Raw genomic sequence first — 24,311 nt, forward strand, 5'->3', positions numbered from 1 at the left:
ATTATCATCATCATCACCATCATCATCATCATCACCACCACTACCACCACCACCACCACCATCACCACCACCACCACCACCGTCACCACCACCACCACCGTCACCACCACCATCACCACCATCATCATCATCACCACCACCACCATCACCACCACCACCACCACCACCATCACCACCACCACCACCATCATCACCACCACCATCATCATCACCACCACCATCATCACCACCACCATCACCACCACCATCATCACCACCACCACCACCATCACCACCACCATCACCACCACCACCATCACCACCACCACCATCATCACCACCACCATCACCACCACCATCACCACCACTACCACCACCACCACCACCATCACCACCACCACCACCACCACCGTCACCACCACCACCACCGTCACCACCACCATCACCACCATCATCATCATCACCATCATCACCACCATCACCACCACCATCACCACCACCACCACCACCATCACCACCACCACCACCACCACCATCACCACCACCACCACCACCACCACCGTCACCACCACCACCACCACCATCACCACCACCACCACCGTCACCTTTTCAATCTCAAACTTCATTTCAAGGTCTGTGGCTTCGAATTCTTCAGCTGTTGCCTCGTCACCGGCGGTTGTGCCGGTGGTGGTGGTGGTGGTGGCGGTGGTGGTGGTGGTGGCGGTGGTTGTGTCCGTCAGCTCCCCGCTGTCTGTCAAATCCTCCTCCGCCGACTGGTACAAGTCCGAGTCAGTGTCTAGACAGACACACACACAGACAGAGGCAAAGCTCCACTAGGTAGCCCCTAGCCGGGCTGTAGGGGCAAGTGCTGGGATAGACACACCCACCCACACACTCATCCACCCACTCACCCACTCACTCACTCACTCACCCACCCACCCACCCACTCACTCACCCACTCATCCACCCACCCACTCACTCACTCACCCACTCACCCACTCATCCACCCACCCACCCACTCACTCATCCACCCACCCACTCACTCACTCACCCACTCACTCACCCACACACTCATCCACCCACTCACCCACTCACTCACTCACTCACCCACCCACCCACCCACTCACTCACCCACTCATCCACCCACCCACCCACTCACTCATCCACACACCCACTCACTCACTCACCCACTCACTCACCCACCCACTCACCCACTCACTCACCCACTCACCCACTCACTCACTCACTCACCCACCCACTCACTCACCCACTCACCCACCCACCCACTCACCCACCCACTCACCCACCCACCCACTCACCCACCCACTCACCCACCCACCTACCCACTCACTCATCCACCCACCCACCCACTCACTCATCCACCCACCCACTCACTCACTCACCCACTCACCCACCACTCACTCACCCACCCACTCACTCACCCACCCACCCACCCACTCACCCACTCACCCACTCACCCACCCACCCACCCAAGCTGCTGCTTCTACAGTTGCCAATGATGGTGATGTTGATGATGATGTTGATGATGTTGATGTTGATGATGTTGATGTTGTTGATGATGTTGATGTTGTTGATGATGTTGATGTTGTTGATGATGTTGATGTTGTTGATGTTGTTGATGTTGTTGATGTTGTTGTTACCTGAGGGCAGGGTCCCAGCAATGACCTCAGTCAGGGCACTGAGGTCAGACTGTGGGGGTGAAAGGTCGTGACCTCTGACTCCCTTCACCACCTGCAACACACAGACACACACACAGACACACACACACACAGACACACACACACATAGACACTCACACAGACACACAAAGACACATATACACAGACACACACAGACCCTCACCCACACCCAAACAAAGACACATACACACAGACACACACAGACACTCACACACACGCACATACACACAGACACACACACAGACACACACACACAGACACACACAGCCCCATCAGCCCCTCCCTTCATCCCCCCTCCCCCACGTGTCCCCTCCCATCCTTACCTGAACCCCTCCCCCCGTAGCCCCTCCCCCTAGTGGCCCCTCCCCCTAGTGGCCCCTCCCCCTTGTGGACCCTCCTCCTCATAGCCCCTCCCCCTTCCGCTGAGCCCCTCCCCCTTCCGCTGAGCCCCTCCCCCTGAGCCCCTCCCCTGAGATCCTCCCCTCGGTGCCCCCCCCCGTGGCCCCTCCCCCCCGTGGCCCCTCCCCCCCGTGCCCCTCCTCCCCCTTGTGTTTCCCGCTTATCAGGGGACCTCCCCCCCCTTAATTGAGCACCTCCCCCTCATGGCCCCTCCCCCTCCTTGCCCCTCCCCCTCGTGGCCCCTCCCCTTTACCTGAGCTCCTCCCCCCCGTGTGTCGGGTAGTGGGAGGCCGAGCAGCAGCTCGGTGACGTCACGCACGGAGTTGTCACTCAAGCAGAGAGCCATCAGTGGGAGTGTGACACTCAGTGTCACCCTGTGTCACACACACACACACAGTGTCACACACACAGTGTCACACACACAGTGTCACCCTGTGTTACAACACAACAACAACCGCCATTCGCCACTAAGTGGCGGTGACGTCACCACGACGCTTGTGCCAGGCTATGTGCACCCTGAGGCCACGTGAAGTGTCGAACGCCCGCTGGCAGGAGGTCACGGGGCAGACCCAGGTGCCACGGGTCGACTGACTGAGATGACTGGCTGATGCACCACCTGTGCCCCCTACTGTGCCAACCTGCTGTGCTTTAGCCACCCGGCGCTCCGCTCGCTGTTGTGAGCGTCGCTCCTCCGCCCTCCGTTGTTGTTGGAGGGCGACTGCCTCCAACTGCCCAGTAGCATCCTTCACGAGCCTCCTCCACAGAGGCCGATCTTGACACCGCTGGTACCAGTCATCGGCAAGTCCACTCAGCTCCACGTCCTCCTGTACCACATCACTCCATCTCTTCTCTAGCCCGTGCCGCGCCCGCTTAGCCCCCTCAATCCGGCCAAACAAAAGCTGTTTCGGCATGCGGTGGCTGGGCATGCGGGCTACATGACCCAGCCATCGCAGCCTTGCCTGCCGGAGGAGCTCACCGATGGGACCCTGCCCAGATCTTTCAAGGATTTGTGAGCTCCTCACACAATCCAGTCTGGTTAAACCCAGGATGGATCGTAGGCAGGCCAGCCTAAATGTTTCTAACCGGCGAAGATGTTCCATTAGGGGGGTCCACGTTTCGCAAGCGTAGAGAAGGGAGGGAATGACCGTGGCCGAGAAGACCTGAAGCTTAGTGCGGAGCGACAGACCAGGTAGCTTCCACACAGCGTTACGCAACCGATGAAAAGATATTGCCGCTCGACTGATTCGGAGTGAGACCTCTGCTGTTAAACTGGTGCCAGTCATAAGCACACTGCCCAGGTATGGGAAACTCTCCACTCTCTCCACAACTGCCCCATCACCGATTGGGAGTTGTGGGGGTGGAGTGTCCGATGGTACAAAATACCCAGGCAGGTGCTTGGTTTTGGTGGGGCTGATGGTAAGGCCCCACCTCTTAGTGGCACGCTCCAGTCTCAGCAGCAGCGTCTCCAACTCCTCCTCTGACTGAGCAGCTATTACCAAGTCATCAGCATACATAACGTGGTTGAGCAATAGGGAGCCATCCCTTGACCGCACCCGGGCATCGATTAGCCTCCCATTATATCTGTACCATATGGAGATTCCCCCGGTACAGCTATTGAAGGCTTCACGAACTACGTGGTCAAAATAGATGTTAAATAATGTGGGAGCCAGAGGACATCCCTGTCGCACCCCAAGGTGTACACGGAATGGCTCTGACTCCCGGCCACGTAGTTTTACCCGGGCCCGCTCACCATTATGAAGGTCCTTAATGATCGTGAGCAGAGGGTCAGGTACTCCAAAAGCACGAAGAACGACCCAGAGCCCCGGCCTACTGATGGTATCATAGGCCTTGACCAGGTCAATAAAGCAGAGATGTAGGTCTTGTTGGAATTCCCTACACCTCTGCTGTAGCAGACGGACAGAAAATATGGCATCTGTGCAGGACCGCCCTTTCCTGAAACCGCATTGGGGCTCCGCAAGCCTCTCCTCAGCGTGCCTGGCAAGGCGATGCTGAATAATCCTTGCCAGGACCTTTCCCGGCACACTGAGGAGTGAGATGCCCCTGTAGTTGTTACAGTCTGTGCGGTCCCCCTTCTTAAAAAGGGGGACCACCAGGGCATCCTTCCAATCCTGCGGAACCCGTCCAGTGGTCCAGACTGTTGTTATGATGTCATATAGGGCAGTCTGTGCACAAACGCCACCCTCCCTCAGCATTTCGCTTGGAAGATCATCTCTGCCCGCTGCCTTTCCTGGTCTCAGACTCCGGATCGCCTTCAATACTTCCTCAGCAGATGGCACCTCAGCCAGCCACTCACAGGGGGTGACTTCATCCAATATTTGAGGCACCGCAGCCTCAGCAGGGTCATCCTCACTTTGTGCCACGATGTTTTCCTGTCTGAGGGATTTTCCCTCCCCCAGGACCTCACAGAAATGCTCAGCAAATCTGCGAACCTGTTCCTGGGGGTCGGAGATTGGATCACCGTTTTTTCCCTTAATGATGGTAATAGGTGTGGCGCTGCAGGTTACTTTTTTGATGGAGTTAAATAGAGATTTGTGATCACGGGCCACTGAGGCAGACTCCATCTCCTCAGCAACCCGCGACCACCACCCATCCTTGCAGCGCCTCACGGCTCTCCGAACCTCCGAGCGAAGGCTGCGGTAAGCCTCCTCATTCTCTGACGTGGGATTCTGTAGCCGATGACAGTGGGCCAGTCGCTTTTTCTCAACCATCCTGAACACCTCCTCTGTCAGCCAGGGTCTCTGGGGAGGTCTGGGCCGCGTACCCAAAGCAGCCATTGCAGCTGCATGAGTCACAGTCCTAAACCTCGCCCATTTACCCTCGACATCAGGAGGAGTCGGAGACGATGTCAATCCCAGCCGCAAGCGATGATGAAATTCTCGCTTGCAACTTTCATCAGATAACTGAGACCAGGCCACTTTATGTTGGAATGGGGTCCTGGGTGTACACCCACCACCGGAGTGGAAGAATGGCAGGCGCATCTTACAGATGACTAGTCGATGGTCAGAGGGCAGATCAGCTCCACGGTAGGTCCTGGTGTCAAGGACATGGGCTCGCATTCGCTGGTCCGTCACTATGTAGTCCAGCAGATGTTCTTGCTTGGACCCGGCATGCATCCATGATGTTGTGTGGATGCGCCGATGCCGGAACAGCGTGTTGGTAATTACAAGCCCATGGGCTGCACAAAAGCTAGCAGCCTCCTACCGTTGTTATTGAGCTGATCTGGCCCGTGCCCTCCAATCACTCCAGACCAGGTGCCAGTATCATGACCAACTCGGGCATTGAAGTCACCCAACATGATGACTCTATCCCGAGGGGCCACTTTAGCCAGCACCTTTGACAGGAGGTCATAGAAGGCATCTGACTCATCGGCTTTGCCTGCATCCCTCCACGGATGTTCATCTTCGGTGGGGGCATAAGTAACCACGACCACCATTCCTCGCCTCCGGTTGATGGGAAGGCGAGCCCAAAGTAGCCTGGGGCTTACAGCTTCCCACACCTCACCGCCACGCTCCCACGCCCACTTCATTCTTTTGTTCAAAAGAAGACCCACACCCTGTTGTTTGGCAGTCTGCTGCCCCGAGTAGAGGACTGTCCACCCCTCATGGTGGCAGTAGCCAGACCCGGTCCACCGGACCTCCTGAATGCCGCATAGATCCAGGCGGTACCGGTCCAGCTCCCGACAGAGGAGTGGCAGCCTCTCCTCTGCAGTGAGCGTTTGAACATTCCACGTGGCCACCCGTAGTGGCTTTTCGTTGTTTCTAGAGTAGCCCCGAGGGTAGGTATTTCTAGAGTAGCCCCGAGGGTAGGTATGCCTCCGGCACAAGCTTATTTGTTACATATTTCAGTTTAACTCGTGGTTTCGTGGTAATTAATTGAAGGTGGAGGGGTTACCAGCCCCTCGCACCCGTCCAGAGCCCCCGTTTAGCCCCTGTGGTGGACACATATGCCATGAGGGGAGGAGCCAATCAAAATTGGATCTCCCCCCACAGCGCTGTCCACGACAGAGTTGCCCGTCCGGCACCGCGAGGAGGTAGGGGGTTGTTTTGCCTGTAACACACACTGTGTGTGTGTTACAGTGTAACACACACACAGTGTAACACACACAGTGTCACTCACACAGTGTCACACACACAGTGTCACACAGTGTCACACACACAGTCACAGACACAGTGTCACACACACACAGTGTCAAACACACACAGTGTCACACAGTGCCACACACACAGTGTCACACAGTGTCACACAGTCACACACACAGTGTCACACGCACACACAGGAGACACAGTCACGCGGGGGAGACACGGGGAGACACGGGGAGACACGGTGAGACACGGGAAGAGACACGGGGGGAGACATGGGGAGACACGGGGGGAGACACGGGGAGACACGGTGAGACACGGTGAGACACGGGGAGACAAGGGGGAGACACGGGGAGAGACACGGGGGGAGACACGGGGAGAGACACGGGGGGAGACACAGGGAGAGACACGGGGGGAGACACAGGGAGAGACACGGGGAGACAAGGGGGAGACACGGTGAGACAAGGGGAGAGACACGGGGGAGACACGGGGGGAGACACGGGGGAGACACGGGAGAGAGACACGGGAGAGAGACACGGGGAAGACACGGGGAGACACGGGGAGAGAGACACGTGGAGACACGGGAGAGACAATGGGGAGAGACACGGGGAGTCACGGGGAGACACGGGGAGAGAGACACGGAGAGACACGGGGAGACACGGGAGAGACACGGGGGAGAGACACGGGGAGAGACACGGGGGAGACACGGGGAGAGACACGGGGGAGACACGGGGAGACACGGGGGAGACACGGAGAGACACAGGGAGAGACACGGGGAGAGACAAGGGGGAGACACGGGGGAGACACGGAGAGACACGGGGAGACACGGGAGAGACACGGGGGAGACACGAGGAGAGACACGGGGGGAGACACGGGGAGACACGGGGGAGACACACGGAGAGACACGGGGAGACACGGGGAAGACACGGGAGAGAGACACGGGAGAGAGACACGGGGAGACACGGGGGAAGACACGGGGGGAGACACGGGGGAGAGACATGGGGGGAGACACGGGGAGAGACACGGGGAGAGACACAGGGGAGACACAGGGAGAGACACGGAGAGATACGGGGAGACACGGGGAGACACGGGGAGACACGGGGAGACACGGGGAGACAAGGGGGAGACACGGTGAGACAAGGGGAGAGACACGGGGGAGACACGGGGGGAGACACGGGGGGAGACACGGGGAAGACACGGGGAGAGACACGGGGAGAGACACGGGGAGAGACACGGGAGAGACACGGGGAGACACGGGGAGACACGGAGAGACACGGGGGAGACACGGGGGGAGACACGGAGAGACACGGGGAGACACGGGAGAGACACGGGGGAGACACGAGGAGAGACACGGGGGGAGACACGGGGAGACACGGGGGAGACACACGGAGAGACACGGGGAGACACGGGGAAGACACGGGAGAGAGACACGGGAGAGAGACACGGGGAGACACGGGGGAAGACACGGGGGGAGACACGGGGGAGAGACATGGGGGGAGACACGGGGAGAGACACGGGGAGAGACACGGGGGAGACACAGGGAGAGACACGGAGAGACACGGGGAGACACGGGGAGACACGGGGAGACACGGAGAGACACGGGGAGACACGGGGAGACAAGGGGGAGACACGGTGAGACAAGGGGAGAGACACGGAGGAGACACGGGGGGAGACACGGGGGGAGACACGGGGAAGACACGGGGAGAGACACGGGGAGAGACACGGGGAGAGACACGGGAGAGACACGGGGAGACACGGGGAGACACGGAGAGACACGGGGGAGACACGGGGGGAGACACGGGGAAGACACGGGGAGAGACACGGGGAGAGACACGGGGGAGAGACACGGAAAGAGACACGGGGGAGACACGGAGAGACACGGGGAGACACGGAGAGACACGGGGAGACACGGGGAGAGACACGGGAGAGAGACACGGGGAGACACGGGGAGACACGGGGAGAGACACGGGGAGACACGGAGAGACACGGAGAGACACGGTGGTTTACCTGGGTGCCTGGATCGCCGTGTCCATGAGGCTGAGTCCTACACGCAGGTCCAGAGACATGGGGAGCAGAAGGTGCAGTGGAGAGGTGTCCAGCATGCGTGCCGACTGCCAGTCACAGCCTGCGGATCACACGCGGGGAGAGAGAGACACGGGGAGACACGGGGAGACACGGGGAGAGACACGGGGAGAGAGACGCGGGGAGAGACACGGGGAGACACGGGGAGAGACACGGGGAGAGACGGGGAGAGACACGGGGAGACACGGGGAGAGAGACGGGGAGACACGGGGAGAGACGCGGGGAGAGACACGGGGAGACACGGGGAGACACGGGGAGAGACACGGGGAGACACGGGGAGAGACACGGGGAGACACGGGGAGAGACACGGGGAGAGAGACACGGGGAGAGAGACACGGGGGGGGGAGAGACACGGGGAGAGAGAGACACGGGGAGACACGGGGAGAGACACGGGGAGACACGGGGAGAGACACGGGGAGACACGGGGAGACATGGGGAGACACGGGGAGAGACACGGGGACACACGGGAAGAGAGACACGGGGGGGGGAGAGACACGGGGAGACACGGGGAGAGACACGGGGAGAGACGGGGAGACACGGAGAGAGACACGGGGAGACACGGGGAGAGAGAGACGGGGAGAGAGACACGGAGAGAGAGACACGGGGAGAGAGACATGGGGAGAGAGACACGGAGATAGAGACACGGGGAGAGAGACACGGGGAGAGAGACACGGGGAGCGAGAGACGGGGAGAGACGGGGAGAGAGACACGGAGAGACGGAGAGAGACACGGGGAGAGAGACACGGGGAGAGAGACACGGGGGGGAGAGAGACACGGGGAGACACGTGGAGAAATACGGGGAGAGAGACAGAGAGAAACACGCATGTCGAGATTACTCATCTGTGTCCCCGTGTCTCCCCACCCCCCGTGTCTCCCCCCGTGTCTCTCTCCCCGTGCCTCCCCCCCGTGTCTCCCTCCCCGTGTCTCCCCCCCGTGTCTCTCCCCCTGTGTCTCTCCCCCTTGTGTCTCTCCCCCCGTGTCTCTCCCATGTCTCTCTCCCCCGTGTCTCTCCCCCCGTGTCTCTCCCCCCGTGTGTGTCTCTCCCCCCCGTGTCTCTCCCCCCGTGTCTCTCCCGTGTCTCCCCCCGTGTCTCTCCCCCTGTGTCTCTCTCCCCCCGTGTCTCTCCCCTCCGTGTCTCTCCCCCCGTGTCTCCCCCCGTGTCTCTCCCCCCGTGTCTCTCCCCCCGTGTCTATCTCCCCGTGTCTCTCCCCCCCGTGTCTATCTCCCCGTGTCTCCCCCCCCGTGTCTCACCTTGCGGACAGTATAGCAGCTGTACACGGGACAAGCGGACAGAGTATCGCTCGTAGGCCCTGTCCATCCACTCCGTCTCGGAGAGAGACACGGGCAGTGAGACACGGGGAGACACGGGCTCAGCCTCACTCGCCACGCTCCGGACCTGGGCAGACACGGAGACACGGGGAGACACGGGGAGACACGGGGAGACACGGGGGGAGACACGGGCGGTGAGACACGGGGAGACACGGGCTCAGCCTCACTCGCCACGCTCCGGACCTGGGCACAGACACGGGGAGACACGGGGAGACACGGGGAGACACGGGGAGACACGCAGTGAGACACGGGGAGACACGGGGAGAGACACGGGCGGTGAGACACGGTGAGACACGGTGAGACACGGTGAGACACGGTGAGACACGGTGAGACACGGGGAAACACGCAGTGAGACACGCAGTGAGACACGGGGAGACACGGGCTCAGCCTCACTCGCCACGCTCCGGACCTGGGCACAGACACGGAGACACGGGGAGACACGGGGGGAGACACGGGCAGTGAGACACGGGGAGACACGGGCTCAGCCTCACTCGCCACGCTCCGGACCTGGGCACAGACACGGGGAGACACGGGGAGACACGGGGAGACACGGGGAGAGACACGGGGAGAGACGCAGTAAGACACACAGTGAGACACGGAAGGAGACACGGGGAGACACGGGGGGAGACACGGGGAGACACACAGTGAGACACGGGGAGAGACACGGGGAGACACGCAGTGAGACACGGGGAGACATGGGGAGACACGCAGTGAGACACGGGGAGACACGCAGTCAGACACGGGGGGAGACACGTGGAGACACGGGGAGACACGGGGAGACACGCAATGAGACACGGGGAGACACAGTGAGACACGGGGAGACACGCAGTGAGACACGGGGAGACACGGGAAGAGACAGTGAGACACGGGGGGAGACACGGGGAGACACGGGGAGAGACACAGTGAGACATGGGGAGACACGGGGAGACACACAGTGAGACACGGGCATACAGTGAGGGAAACAAGTATTTGATCCCCTGCTGATTTTGTACGTTTGCCCACTGACAAAGAAATGATCAGTCTATAATTTTAATGGTAGGTTTATTTGAACAGTGAGAGACAGAATAACAACAACAAAATCCAGAAAAACTCAGTCACCAACTCACTCAGTCACCAACTCACTCAGTCACCAGTTCACTCACCAACTCACTCACTCACCCACTCACACACTCACCCACTCACCCACTCACTCACCCACCACTCACTCACCCACTCACTCACCAACTCACTCACTCACCCACTCACTCACCAACTAACTCACTCACTCACTCACCAACTCACTCACCAACTCACTCACTCACTCACCAACTCACTCACTCACCCACTCACTCACCCACTCACTCACCAACTCACTCACCCACTCACTCACCCACCACTCACTCACCCACCACTCACTCACCCACTCACTCACTCACCACTCACTCACCCACTCACTCACTCACTCACCACTCACTCACCCACTCACTCACCAATTCACTCACTCACCAACTCACTCACCAACCAACTCACTCACCATCTCACTCACCAACTCACTCACCAACTCACTCACCAACTCACTCACCATCTCACTCACCAACTCACTCACCAGCTCACTCACTCACCAGCTCACTCACCAGCTCACTCACCAGCTAGTAGCTACAGTGAGGGAAAAAAGTATTTGATCCCCTGCTGATTTTGTACGTTTGCCAACTGACAAAGAAATGATCAGTCTATAATTTTAATGGTAGGTTTATTTGAACAGTGAGAGACAGAATAATAACAACAAAAATCCAGAAAAACTCAGTCACCAACTCACTCAGTCACCAACTCACTCACTCACCCACTCACACACTCACTCACCCACCACTCACTCACCCACTCACTCACCAACTCACTCACTCACCAACTCACACACTCACCCACTCACTCACCCACCACTCACTCACCCACTCACTCACCAACTCACTCACTCACCCACTCACTCACCCACTCACTCACCAACTCACTCACCAACTCACTCACACACCTACTCACTCACTCACTCACCAACTCACTCACCCACCAACTCACTCACCAGCTCACTCACCCACTCACTCACCAACTCACTCACCCACTCACTCACCCACCACTCACTCACCCACCACTCACTCACCCACTCACTCACTCACCACTCACTCACCCACTCACTCACTCACTCACCACTCACTCACCCACTCACTCACCAATTCACTCACTCACCAACTCACTCACCAACCAACTCACTCACCATCTCACTCACCAACTCACTCACCAACTCACTCACCAACTCACTCACACACCTACTCACTCACTCACTCACCAACTCACTCACCCACCAACTCACTCACCAGCTCACTCACCAGCTAGTAGCTACAGTGAGGGAAAAAAGTATTTGATCCCCTGCTGATTTTGTACGTTTGCCCACTGACAAAGAAATTATCAGTCTATAATTTTAATGGTAGGTTTATTTGAACAGTGAGAGACAGAATAACAACAACAAAATCCAGAAAAACGCATGTCAAAAATGTCATAAATTGATTTGCATTTTAAGGAGGGAAATAAGTATTTGACCCCTCTGCAAAACATTACTTAGTACTTGGTGGCAAAACCCTTGTTGGCAAAATCACAGAGGTCAGACGTTTCTTGTAGTTGGCCACCAGGTTTGCAACACATCTCAGGAGGGATTTTGTCCCACTCCTCTTTGCAGATCTTCTCCCAAGTCATTAAGGTTTTCGAGGCTGACGTTTGGCAACTCGAAACCTTCAGCTGCCTCCACAGATTTTCTACGGGATTAAGGTCTGGAGACTGGCTAGGCCCACTCCAGGACCTTCATGTGCTTGTCCTTGAGCCAGTCCTTGGTTGCCTTGGCCGTGTGTTTTGGGTCATTGTCATGCTGGAATACCCATCCACGATCCATGTTTAATGCCCTGGCTGAGGGAAGGAGGTTCTCACCCAAGATTTGACGGCACATGGCCCCGTCCATCGTCCCTTTGATGCGGCGAAGTTGTCCTGTCCCCTTAGCAGAAGAACACCCCCAAAGCATAATGTTTCCACCTCCGTGTGTGACGGTGGGGATGGTGTTCTTGGGGTCATAGGCAGCATTCCTCCTCCTCCAAACACGGCGAGTTGAGTTGATGCCAAAGAGCTCCATTTTTTGTCTCATCTGACCACAACACTTTCACCCAGTTGTCCTCTGAATCATTCAGATGTTCATTGGCAAACTTCAGACGGGCATGTATATGTGCTTTCTTGAGCAGGGGGACCTTGCGGGCGCTGCAGGATTTCGGTCCTTCACGGCGTAGTGTGTCACCAATTGTTTTCTTGGTGACTGTGGTCCCAGCTGCCTTGAGATCATTGGCAAGATCCTCCCGTGTAGTTCTGGGCTGATTCCTCACCGTTCTCATGATCATTGCAACTCCACGAGGTGAGATCTTGCGTGGAGCCCCAGGCCAAGGGAGATTGACAGTTCTTTTGTGTTTCTAACATTTGCGAATAATCGCACCAACTGTTGTCACCTTCTCACCAAGCTGCTTGGCAATGGTCTTGTAGCCCATTCCAGCCTTGTGTAGGTCTACAATCTTGTCCCTGACATCCTTGGAGAGAGCTCCTTGGTCTTGGGCCATGGTGGAGAGTTTGGAATCTGATTGATTGATTGCTTTTGTGGACGGGTGTCTTTAATACAGGTAACAAGCTGAGATTATTAGGAGCACTCCCTTTAAGAGAGTGTCTTTAATACAGGTAACAAGCTGAGATTATTAGGAGCACTCCCTTTAAGAGAGTGTCTTTAATACAGGTAACAAGCTGAGATTAGGAGCACTCCATTTGAGAGTGTGTCTTTTATACAGGTAACAATCTGAGATTATTAGGAGCACTCCCTTTAAGAGTGTGTCTTTAATACAGGTAACAAGCTGAGATTATTAGGAGCACTCCCTTTAAGAGTGTCTTTAATACAGGTAACAAGCTGAGATTATTAGGAGCACTCCCTTTAAGAGAGTGACGTTAATACAGGTAACAAGCTGAGATTATTAGGAGCACTCCCTTTAAGAGAGTGACTTTTATACAGGTAACAAGCTGAGATTATTAGGAGCATTCCCTTTAAGAGTGTGTCTTTAATACAGGTAACAAGCTGAGATTATTAGGAGCACTCCCTTTAAGAGAGTGTCTTTAATACAGGTAACAAGCTGAGATTATTAGGAGCACTCCCTTTAAGAGAGTGTCTTTAATACAGGTACCAAGCTGAGATTATTAGGAGCACTCCCTTTAAGAGAGTGCCTTTAATACAGGTAACAAGCTGAGATTATTAGGAGCACTCCCTTTAAGACAGTGTCTTTAATACCGGTAACAAGCTGAGATTATTAGGAGCACTCCCTTTAAGAGAGTGTCTTTTATACAGGTAACAAGCTGAGATTATTAGGAGCACTCCCTTTAAGAGAGTGTCTTTAATACAGGTAACAAGCTGAGATTATTAGGAGCACTCCCTTTAAGAGTGTGTCTTTTATACAGGTAACAAGCTGAGATTATTAGGAGCACTCCCTTTAAGAGAGTGTCTTTTATACAGGTAACAAGCTGAGATTATTAGGAGCACTCCCTTTAAGAGTGTGTCTTTTATACAGGTAACAAACTGAGATTATTAGGAGCACTCCCTTTAAGAGTGTGTCTTTTATACAGGTAACAAGCTGAGATTATTAGGAGCACTCCCTTTAAGAATGTGACTTTAATACAGGTAACAAGCTGAGATTATTAGGAGCACTCCCTTTAAGAGTGTCTTTTATACAGGTAACAAGCTGAGATTATTAGGAGCACTCCCTTTAAGAAAGTGTCTTTAATACAGGTAACAAGCTGAGATTATTAGGAGCACTCCCTTTAAGAGTGTGTCTTTAATACAGGTAACAAGCTGAGATTATTAGGAGCACTCCCTTTAAGAGTGTGTCTTTAATACAGGTAACAAGCTGAGATTATTAGGAGCACTCCCTTTAAGAGTGTGTCTTTAATACAGGTAACAAGCTGAGATTATTAGGAGCACTCCCTTTAAGAGTGTGTCTTTAATACAGGTAACTAGCTGAGATTATTAGGAGCACTCCCTTTAAGAGTGTGTCTTTAATACAGGTAACAAGCTGAGATTATTAGGAGCACTCCCTTTAAGAGTGTGTCTTTAATACAGGTAACAAGCTGAGATTATTAGGAGCACTCCCTTTAAGAGTGTCTTTTATACAGGTAACAAGCTGAGATTATTAGGAGCACTCCCTTTAAGAGAGTGTCTTTAATACAGGTAACAAGCTGAGATTATTAGGAGCACTCCCTTTAAGAGTGTGTCTTTAATACAGGTAACAAGCTGAGATTATTAGGAGCACTCCCTTTAAGAGTGTGTCTTTAATACAGGTAACAAGCTGAGATTATTAGGAGCACTCCCTTTAAGAGTGTGTCTTTAATACAGGTAACAAGCTGAGATTATTAGGAGCACTCCCTTTAAGAGTGTGTCTTTTATACAGGTAACAAGCTGAGATCATTAGGAGCACTCCCTCTCAGAGTGTGTCTTTAATACAGGTAACAAGCTGAGATTATTAGGAGCGCTCCCTTTAAGAGTGTGTCTTTAATACAGGTAACAAGCTGAGATTATTAGGAGCACTCCCTTTAAGAGTGTGTCTTTAATACAGGTAACAAGCTGAGATTATTAGGAGCACTCCCTTTAAGAGTGTGTCTTTAATACAGGTAACAAGCTGAGATTAGTAGGAGCACTCCCTTTAAGAGAGTGTCTTTAATACAGGTAACAAGCTGATATTATTAGGAGCACTCCCTTTAAGAGTGTGTCTTTAATACAGGTAACTTGCTGAGATTATTAGGAGCACTCCCTCTCAGAGTGCGTCTTTAATACAGGTAACTAGCTGAGATTATTAGGAGCACTCCCTTTAAGAGTGTGTCTTTAATACAGGTAACAAGCTGAGATTATTAGGAGCACTCCCTTTAAGAGAGTGTCTTTAATACAGGTAACAAGCTGAGATTATTAGGAGCACTCCCTTTAAGAGTGTGTCTTTAATACATGTAACAAGCTGAGATTATTAGGAGCACTCCCTTTAAGAGAGTGTCTTTAATACAGGTAACAAGTTGAGATTATTAGGAGCACTCCCTTTAAGAGTGTCTTTAATACAGGTAACAAGCTGAGATTATTAGGAGCACTCCCTTTAAGAGTGTGTCTTTAATACAGGTAACAAGCTGAGATTATTAGGAGCACTCCCTTTAAGAGAGTGTCTTTAATACAGGTAACAAGCTGAGATTATTAGGAGCACTCCCTTTAAGAGTGCTTCTTTAATACAGGTAACAAGCTGGGATTTTTAGGAGCACTCCCTTTAAGAGTGCGTCTTTAATACAGGTAACAAGCTGAGATTATTAGGAGCACTCCCTTTAAGAGTGTGTCTTTAATACAGGTAACAAGCTGAGATTATTAGGAGCGCTCCCTTTAAGAGTGTGTCTTTAATACAGGTAACAAGCTGAGATTATTAGGAGCACTCCCTTCAAGAGTGCGTCTTTAATACAGGTAACAAGCTGAGATTATTAGGAGCACTCCCTTTAAGAGAGTGGCTTTAATACAGGTAACAAGCTGAGATTATTAGGAGCACTCCCTTCAAGAGTGCGTCTTTAATACAGGTAACAAGCTGAGATTATTAGGAGCACTCCCTTTAAGAGTGTGTCTTTAATACAGGTAACAAGCTGAGATTATTAGGAGCGCTCCCTTTAAGAGTGTGTCTTTAATACAGGTAACAAGCTGAGATTATTAGGAGCACTCCCTTCAAGAGTGCGTCTTTAATACAGGTAACAAGCTGAGATTATTAGGAGCACTCCCTTTAAGAGAGTGGCTTTAATACAGGTAACAAGCTGAGATTATTAGGAGCACTCCCTTCAAGAGTGCATCTTTAATACAGGTAACAAGCTGAGATTATTAGGAGCACTCCCTTTAAGAGTGCGTCTTTAATACAGGTAACAAGCTGAGATTATTAGGAGCACTCCCTTTAAGAGAGTGTCTTTAATACAGGTAACAAGCTGAGATTAGGAGCACTCCCTTTAAGAGAGTGTCTTTAATACAGGTAACAAGCTGAGATTATTAGGAGCACTTCCTTTCAGAGTGTGTCTTTAATACAGGTAACAAGCTGAGATTATTAGGAGCACTCCCTTTAAGAGTGTGTCTTTAATACAGGTAACAAGCTGAGATTATTAGGAGCACTCCCTTTAAGAGTGTGTCTTTAATACAGGTAACAAGCTTAGATTATTAGGAGCACTCCCTTTAAGAGTGTCTTTTATACAGGTAACAAGCTGAGATTATTAGGAGCACTCCCTTTAAGAGAGTGTCTTTAATACAGGTAACGAGCTGAGATTATTAGGAGCACTCCCTTTAAGAGTGTGTCTTTTATACAGGTAACAAGCTGAGATTATTAGGAGCACTCCCTTTCAGAGTGTGTCTTTTATACAGGTAACAAGCTGAGATTATTAGGAGCACTCCCTTTAAGAGAGTGTCTTTAATACAGGTAACGAGCTGAGATTATTAGGAGCACTCCCTTTAAGAGAGTGTCTTTAATACAGGTAACAAGCTGAGATTATTAGGAGCACTCCCTTTAAGAGAGTGTCTTTAATACAGGTAACAAGCTGAGATTATTAGGAGCACTCCTTTTAAGAGTGTGTCTTTTATACAGGTAACAAGCTGAGATTATTAGGAGCACTCCCTTTAAGAGTGTGTCTTTAATACAGGTAACAAGCTGAGATTATTAGGAGCACTCCCTTTAAGAGAGTGTCTTTAATACAGGTAACAAGCTGAGATTATTAGGAGCACTCCCTTTAAGAGAGTGTCTTTAATACAGGTAACAAGCTGAGATTATTAGGAGCACTCCCTTTAAGAGTGTGTCTTTAATACAGGTAACAAGCTGAGATTATTAGGAGCACTCCCTTTCAGAGTATGTCTTTAATACAGGTAACAAGCTGAGATTATTAGGAGCACTCCCTTTAAGAGTGTGTCTTTTATACAGGTAACAAGCTGAGATTATTAGGAGCACTCCCTTTAAGAGTGCGTCTTTAATACAGGTAACTAGCTGAGATTATTAGGAGCACTTCCTCTCAGAGTGTCTTTAATACAGGTAACAAGCTGAGATTATTAGGAGCACTCCCTTTAAGAGTGTGTCTTTTATACAGGTAACAAGCTGAGATTATTAGGAGCACTCCCTTTAAGAGTGCGTCTTTAATACAGGTAACTAGCTGAGATTATTAGGAGCACTTCCTCTCAGAGTGTCTTTAATACAGGTAACAAGCTGAGATTATTAGGAGCACTCCCTTTAAGAGAGTGTCTTTAATACAGGTAACAAGCTGAGATTATTAGGAGCACTCCCTTCAAGAGAGCGTCTTTAATACAGGTAACAAGCTGAGATTATTAGGAGCACTCCCTTTAAGAGTGTGTCTTTAATACAGGTAACAAGCTGAGATTATTAGGAGCACTCCCTTCAAGAGAGCGTCTTTAATACAGGTAACAAGCTGAGATTATTAGGAGCACTCCCTCTCAGAGTGTGTCTTTAATACAGGTAACTAGCTGAGTTTATTAGGAGCACTCCCTTTAAGAGAGTGTCTTTAATACAGGTAACAAGCTGAGATTATTAGGAGCACTCCCTTTAAGAGAGTGGCTTTAATACAGGTAACAAGCTGAGATTATTAGGAGCACTCCCTTTAAGAGTGTGTCTTTAATACAGGTAACAAGCTGAGCTTATTAGGAGCACTCCCTTTAAGAGTGTGTCTTTAATGCAGGTAACAAGCTGAGATTATTAGGAGCACTCCCTTTAAGAGAGCGTCTTTAATACAGGTAACAAGCTGAGATTATTAGGAGCACTCCCTTTAAGAGTGTGTCTTTAATACAGGTAACAAGCTGAGCTTATTAGGAGCACTCCCTTTAAGAGTGTGTCTTTAATACAGGTAACAAGCTGAGATTATTAGGAGCACTCCCTTTAAGAGAGTGTCTTTAATACAGGTAACAAGCTGAGATTATTAGGAGCACTCCCTTTAAGCGTGTGTCTTTCATACAGGTAACAAGCTGAGATTATTAGGAGCACTCCCTTTAAGAGTGTGTCTTTAATACAGGTAACAAGCTGAGATTATTAGGAGCACTCCCTTTAAGAGTGCGTCTTTAATACAGGTAACAAGCTGAGATGATTAGGAGCACTCCCTTTAAGAGTGCGTCTTTAATACAGGTAACAAGCTGAGATTATTAGGAGCACTCCCTTCAAGAGTGCGTCTTTAATACAGGTAACAAGCTGAGATTATTAGGAGCACTCCCTTTAAGAGTGCGTCTAACAAGCTGAGATTATTAGGAGCACTCCCTTTAAGCGTGTGTCTTTCATACAGGTAACAAGCTGAGATTATTAGGAGCACTCCCTTTAAGAGTGTGTCTTTAATACAGGTAACAAGCTGAGATTATTAGGAGCACTCCCTTTAAGAGAGTGTCTTTAATACAGGTAACAAGCTGAGATTATTAGGAGCACTCCCTTTAAGAGAGTGTCTTTAATACAGGTAACAAGCTGAGATTATTAGGAGCACTCCCTTTAAGAGTGTGTCTTTAATACAGGTAACAAGCTGAGATTATTAGGAGCGCTCCCTTTAAGAGTGTGTCTTTAATACAGGTAACAAGCTGAGATTATTAGGAGCACTCCCTTCAAGAGTGTCTTTTATACAGGTAACAAGCTGAGATTATTAGGAGCACTCCCTCTCAGAGTGTGTCTTTAATACAGGTAACAAGCTGAGATTATTAGGAGCACTCCCTTTAAGAGTGTGTCTTTAATACAGGTAACAAGCTGAGCTTATTAGGAGCACTCCCTTTAAGAGTGTGTCTTTAATACAGGTAACAAGCTGAGATTATTAGGAGCACTCCCTTCAAGAGTGCGTCTTTAATACAGGTAACATGCTGAGATTATTAGGAGCACTCCCTTCAAGAGTGCGTCTTTAATACAGGTAACAAGCTGAGATTATTAGGAGCACTCCCTCTCAGAGCGTGCTCCTAATAATCTCAGCTCGTTACCTGCATAAAAGACACCTGGGAGCCAGAAATATTTCCGATTGAGAGAGAGAGAGAGAGGGGGCGGGGTTCAAATACTTATTTGCCTCGTGAAAACGCGAATCAGCCCGTCACATTTTTGACGCGCGTTTTCCTGGATTTGTGCCGTTGTGACTCCGTCCTCTCGCCGTTCAAACGAACCCACCGTTAACATCACAGGCCGATCGTTTCGTTGTCGGTGGGCAAACGTACAAAATCAGCAGGTGATCAAATCCTCGCTGCACGCTGCTGCTACTGCTGCTGCTGATCTTACCGTCAGAGCTCCCAAATCTATCACCAGCAGGTCGGACTCCGACACTCCTCCGTCGGCCGCTGCTGATGCTGATGATGCTGATGATGCTGCTGATGATGATGCTGATGATGATGCTGATGATGCTGGTGGTGGTGGTGGCAGGAGCTGGCCGTGCCGTGGCAGGATGATGAAGGAGGGCGACAACTCGACCAGCAGGTCCAGGAGCCGACGAGAACGGGCCAGCTGTGCCAGGCCTACACGCACGCACACAGATAGAGGCAGAGCTCCCCCGGGTAGCCTCCGGCGGGGGATGCAGGGGCAAGTGCAGTGTCTCACACGCACACAGATAGAGGCAGAGCTCCCCCAGGTAGCCTCCGGCAAGGCTGCAGGGACAAGTGCAGTGTCTCTCACGCACACAGATAGAGGCAGAGCTCACCCGGGTAGCCTCCGGCAGGGGATGCAGGGGCAAGTGCAGTGTCTCTCACGCACACAGATAGAGGCAGAGCTCCCCCGGGTAGCCTCCGGCGGGGATGCAGGGGCAAGTGCAGTGTCTCTCACGCACACAGATAGAGGCAGAGCTCCCCCGGGTAGCCTCCGGCAGGGGATGCAGGGGCAAGTGCAGTGTCTCACACGCACACAGATAGAGGCAGAGCTCCCCCGGGTAGCCTCCGGCAGGGATGCAGGGGCAAGTGCAGTGTTAGACACACAAAGCTCCCCCAGGTAGCCTCTAGCAGGGCTGTAGGGGCAAGTGCAGTGTCTCACACAGACAAAGCTCCCCCAGGTAGACTCCGGCAGGGCTGTAGGGGCAAGTGCAGTGTTAGACACACACAGATAAAGCTCCCCCAGGTAGCCTCTAGCAGGGCTGCAGGGGCAAGTGCAGTGTCTCACACGCACACAGATAGAGGCAGAGCTCCCCCGGGTAGCCTCCGGCAGGGATGTAGGGGCAAGTGCAGTGTGAGACACACAGACAAAGCTCCCCCATGTAGCCTCTAGCAGGGCTGCAGGGGCAAGTGCAGTGTCTCTCACACACACAGATAGAGACAGAGCTCCCCCAGGTAGCCTCTAGCAGGGCAGTAGGGGCAAGTGCTACTAGTAGCGAGTAACACTACCTATGATGCACACACAGACAAAGCTCCCCCAGGTAGCCTCTAGCAGGGCTGTAGGGGCAAGTGCAGTGTCTCACGCACACAGGCAAAGCTCCCCCAGGTAGCCTCAAGCAGGGCTGTAGGGGCAAGTGCTGTGATAGACACACACAGACAAAGCTCCCCCAGGTAGCCTTTAGCAGGCTGTACGGGCAAGTGCTGTGTTAGACACACAGACAAAGCTCCCCCAGGTAGCCTCTAGCAGGGCTGTAGGGGTAAGTGCAGTGTTAGACACACACAGACAAAGCTCCCCCAGGTAGCCTCTAGCAGGCTGTACGGGCAAGTGCTGTGTTAGACACACAGACAAAGCTCCCCCAGGTAGCCTCTAGCAGGGCTGTAGGGGTAAGTGCAGTGTTAAACACACACAAACAAAGCTCCCCCAGGTAGCCTCCAGCAGGGCTGTAGGGCCAAGTGCAGTGTTAGACACACACAGACAAAGCTCCCCCAGGTAGCCTCTAGCAGGGCTGTAGGGGCAAGTGCTGCTAGTAGCGAGTGAGTGAGTTGGTGAGTTGGCGAGTGAGTTGGTGAGTGAGTGAGTTGGTGAGTGAGTGGTGAGTGAGTGAGTTGGTGAGTGAGCTGGTGACTGAGTGAGTGAGCTGGTGAGTGAGTTGGTGAGTGAGTTGGTGAGTGACTGAGTGAGTTGGTGAGTGAGTGAGTGGTGAGTGAACTGGTGACTGAGTGAGTTGGTGACTGAGTGAGTTGGTGAGTTGGTGAGTGAGTTGGTGAGTGAGTGGTGAGTGAGCTGGTGAGTGAGCTAGTGAGTGAGTGAGTTGGTGAGTGAGTTGGTGACTGAGTGAGTTGGTGACTGAGTGAGTTGGTGAGTGAGTTGGTGAGTTGGTGAGTGAGTGGTGAGTAAGCTGGTGAGTGACTGAGTGAGTTGGTGAGTGAGTGGTGAGTGAGTTGGTGAGTGAGCTGGTGAGTGACTGAGTGAGTTGGTGAGTGACTGAGTGAGTTGGTGAGTGAGCTGGTGAGTGAGTTGGTGAGTGAGTGAGTTGGTGAGTTGGTGAGTTGGTGAGTGAGTTGGTGAGTTGGTGAGTGAGTTGGTGAGTGAGTTGGTGAGTGAGCTGGTGAGTGAGTTGGTGAGTGAGTTGGTGAGTTGGTGAGTGAGCTGGTGAGTGACTGAGTGAGTTGGTGAGTTGGTGAGTGAGTGGTGAGTGAGTTGGTGAGTGAGTGGTGAGTGAGTTGGTAAGTGAGTGAGTTGGTGAGTGAGTGAGTTGGTGAGTGAGTGAGTTGGTGAGTTGGTGAGTGAGTTGGTGAGTGAGTTGGTGAGTGAGCTGGTGAGTGAGTTGGTGAGTGAGTTGGTGAGTGAGTGAGTGAGTTGGTGAGTGAGCTGGTGAGTGAGTTGGTGAGTTGGTGAGTGAGCTGGTGAGTGACTGAGTGAGTTGGTGAGTGACTGAGTGAGTTGGTGAGTGAGTGAGTGGTGAGTGAACTGGTGACTGAGTGAGTTGGTGACTGAGTGAGTTGGTGAGTGAGTTGGTGAGTGAGTGGTGAGTGAGCTGGTGAGTGAGCTAGTGAGTGAGTGAGTTGGTGAGTGAGTTGGTGACTGAGTGAGTTGGTGACTGAGTGAGTTGGTGAGTGAGTGAGTGAGTTGGTGAGTTGGTGACTGAGTGGTGAGTAAGCTGGTGAGTGACTGAGTGAGTTGGTGAGTGAGTGGTGAGTGAGTTGGTGAGTGAGCTGGTGAGTGACTGAGTGAGTTGGTGAGTGACTGAGTGAGTTGGTGAGTGAGCTGGTGAGTGAGTTGGTGAGTGAGTGAGTTGGTGAGTTGGTGAGTGAGTTGGTGAGTTGGTGAGTGAGTTGGTGAGTGAGTTGGTGAGTGAGCTGGTGAGTGAGTTGGTGAGTGAGTTGGTGAGTTGGTGAGTGAGTTGGTGAGTGAGTGGTGAGTGAGTTGGTGAGTGAGTGGTGAGTGAGTTGGTAAGTGAGTGAGTTGGTGAGTGAGTGAGTTGGTGAGTGAGTGAGTTGGTGAGTTGGTGAGTGAGTTGGTGAGTGAGTTGGTGAGTGAGTGAGTTGGTGAGTGAGCTGGTGAGTGAGTTGGTGAGTGAGTTGGTGAGTTGGTGAGTGAGCTGGTGAGTGGCTGAGTGAGTTGGTGAGTGACTGAGTGAGTTGGTGAGTGAGTGAGTGGTGAGTGAACTGGTGACTGAGTGAGTTGGTGACTGAGTGAGTTGGTGAGTGAGTTGGTGAGTGAGTGGTGAGTGAGCTGGTGAGTGAGCTAGTGAGTGAGTGAGTTGGTGAGTGAGTTGGTGACTGAGTGAGTTGGTGACTGAGTGAGTTGGTGAGTGAGTGAGTTGGTGAGTTGGTGAGTGAGTGGTGAGTAAGCTGGTGAGTGACTGAGTGAGTTGGTGAGTGAGTGGTGAGTGAGTTGGTGAGTGAGCTGGTGAGTGACTGAGTGAGTTGGTGAGTGACTGAGTGAGTTGGCGAGTGAGCTGGTGAGTGAGTTGGTGAGTGAGTGAGTTGGTGAGTTGGTGAGTGAGTTGGTGAGTTGGTGAGTGAGTTGGTGAGTGAGTTGGTGAGTGAGCTGGTGAGTGAGTTGGTGAGTGAGTTGGTGAGTTGGTGAGTGAGTTGGTGAGTGAGTGGTGAGTGAGTTGGTAAGTGAGTGAGTTGGTGAGTGAGTGAGTTGGTGAGTGAGTGAGTTGGTGAGTTGGTGAGTGAGTTGGTGAGTGAGTTGGTGAGTGAGCTGGTGAGTGAGTTGGTGAGTGAGTTGGTGAGTGAGTTGGTGAGTGAGTGAGTGAGTGAGTTGGTGAGTGAGCTGGTGAGTGAGTTGGTGAGTTGGTGAGTGAGCTGGTGAGTGACTGAGTGAGTTGGTGAGTGACTGAGTGAGTTGGTGAGTGAGCTGGTGACTGAGTTGGTGAGTGAGTGAGTTGGTGAGTTGGTGAGTGAGCTGGTGAGTGACTGAGTGAGTTGGTGAATGACTGAGTGAGTTGGTGAGTTGGTGAGTGAGTGAGTTGGTGAGTGAGTGAGTGAGTTGGTGAGTGAGTGAGTTGGTGAGTGAGTTGGTGAGTTGGTGAGTGAGTGAGTTGGTGAGTGAGTGAGTTGGTGAGTGAATTGGTGAGTTGGTGAGTGAGTTGGTGAGTGAGTTGGTGAGTGAGTGGTGAGTGAGTTGGTGAGTGAGTGAGTTGGTGAGTGAGTGAGTTGGTGACTGAGTGAGTTGGTGAGTGAGCTGGTGAGTGAGTTGGTGAGTGAGCTGGTGAGTGAGTTGGTGAGTTGGTGAGTGAGTGGTGAGTGAGTTGGTGAGTGAGTGAGTTGGTGAGTGAGTGAGTGAGTTGGTGAGTGAGTTGG

At 52.3% G+C, this 24,311-nt stretch overlaps 1 protein-coding gene across 1 annotated transcript in view; it reads right to left on the reverse strand.

The window, feature by feature from the left end:
- Positions 1 to 24,311, reverse strand: part of LOC116938466 (intermembrane lipid transfer protein VPS13A-like) — a 93,464-nt gene that overhangs the window by 49,721 nt on the left and 19,432 nt on the right. The window contains exons 5-10 of the mRNA XM_076057107.1: positions 19,918 to 20,150; positions 9,512 to 9,656; positions 8,186 to 8,303; positions 2,332 to 2,452; positions 1,641 to 1,731; positions 585 to 775 (exon numbers count right to left, since the gene is read on the reverse strand). Of these exons, the coding sequence (XP_075913222.1) occupies positions 585 to 775; positions 1,641 to 1,731; positions 2,332 to 2,452; positions 8,186 to 8,303; positions 9,512 to 9,578 (588 nt within the window). The 5' untranslated portion in view covers positions 9,579 to 9,656; positions 19,918 to 20,150. The remainder of the gene's footprint in view (positions 1 to 584; positions 776 to 1,640; positions 1,732 to 2,331; positions 2,453 to 8,185; positions 8,304 to 9,511; positions 9,657 to 19,917; positions 20,151 to 24,311) is intronic.

This window comes from Petromyzon marinus, chromosome 79 (assembly GCF_048934315.1).
Source record: "Petromyzon marinus isolate PM22_M1 ecotype Great Lakes invasive population chromosome 79, UKy_Petmar_22M1.pri1.0, whole genome shotgun sequence".
Classification (NCBI taxonomy): Eukaryota; Metazoa; Chordata; class Hyperoartia; order Petromyzontiformes; family Petromyzontidae; genus Petromyzon; species Petromyzon marinus.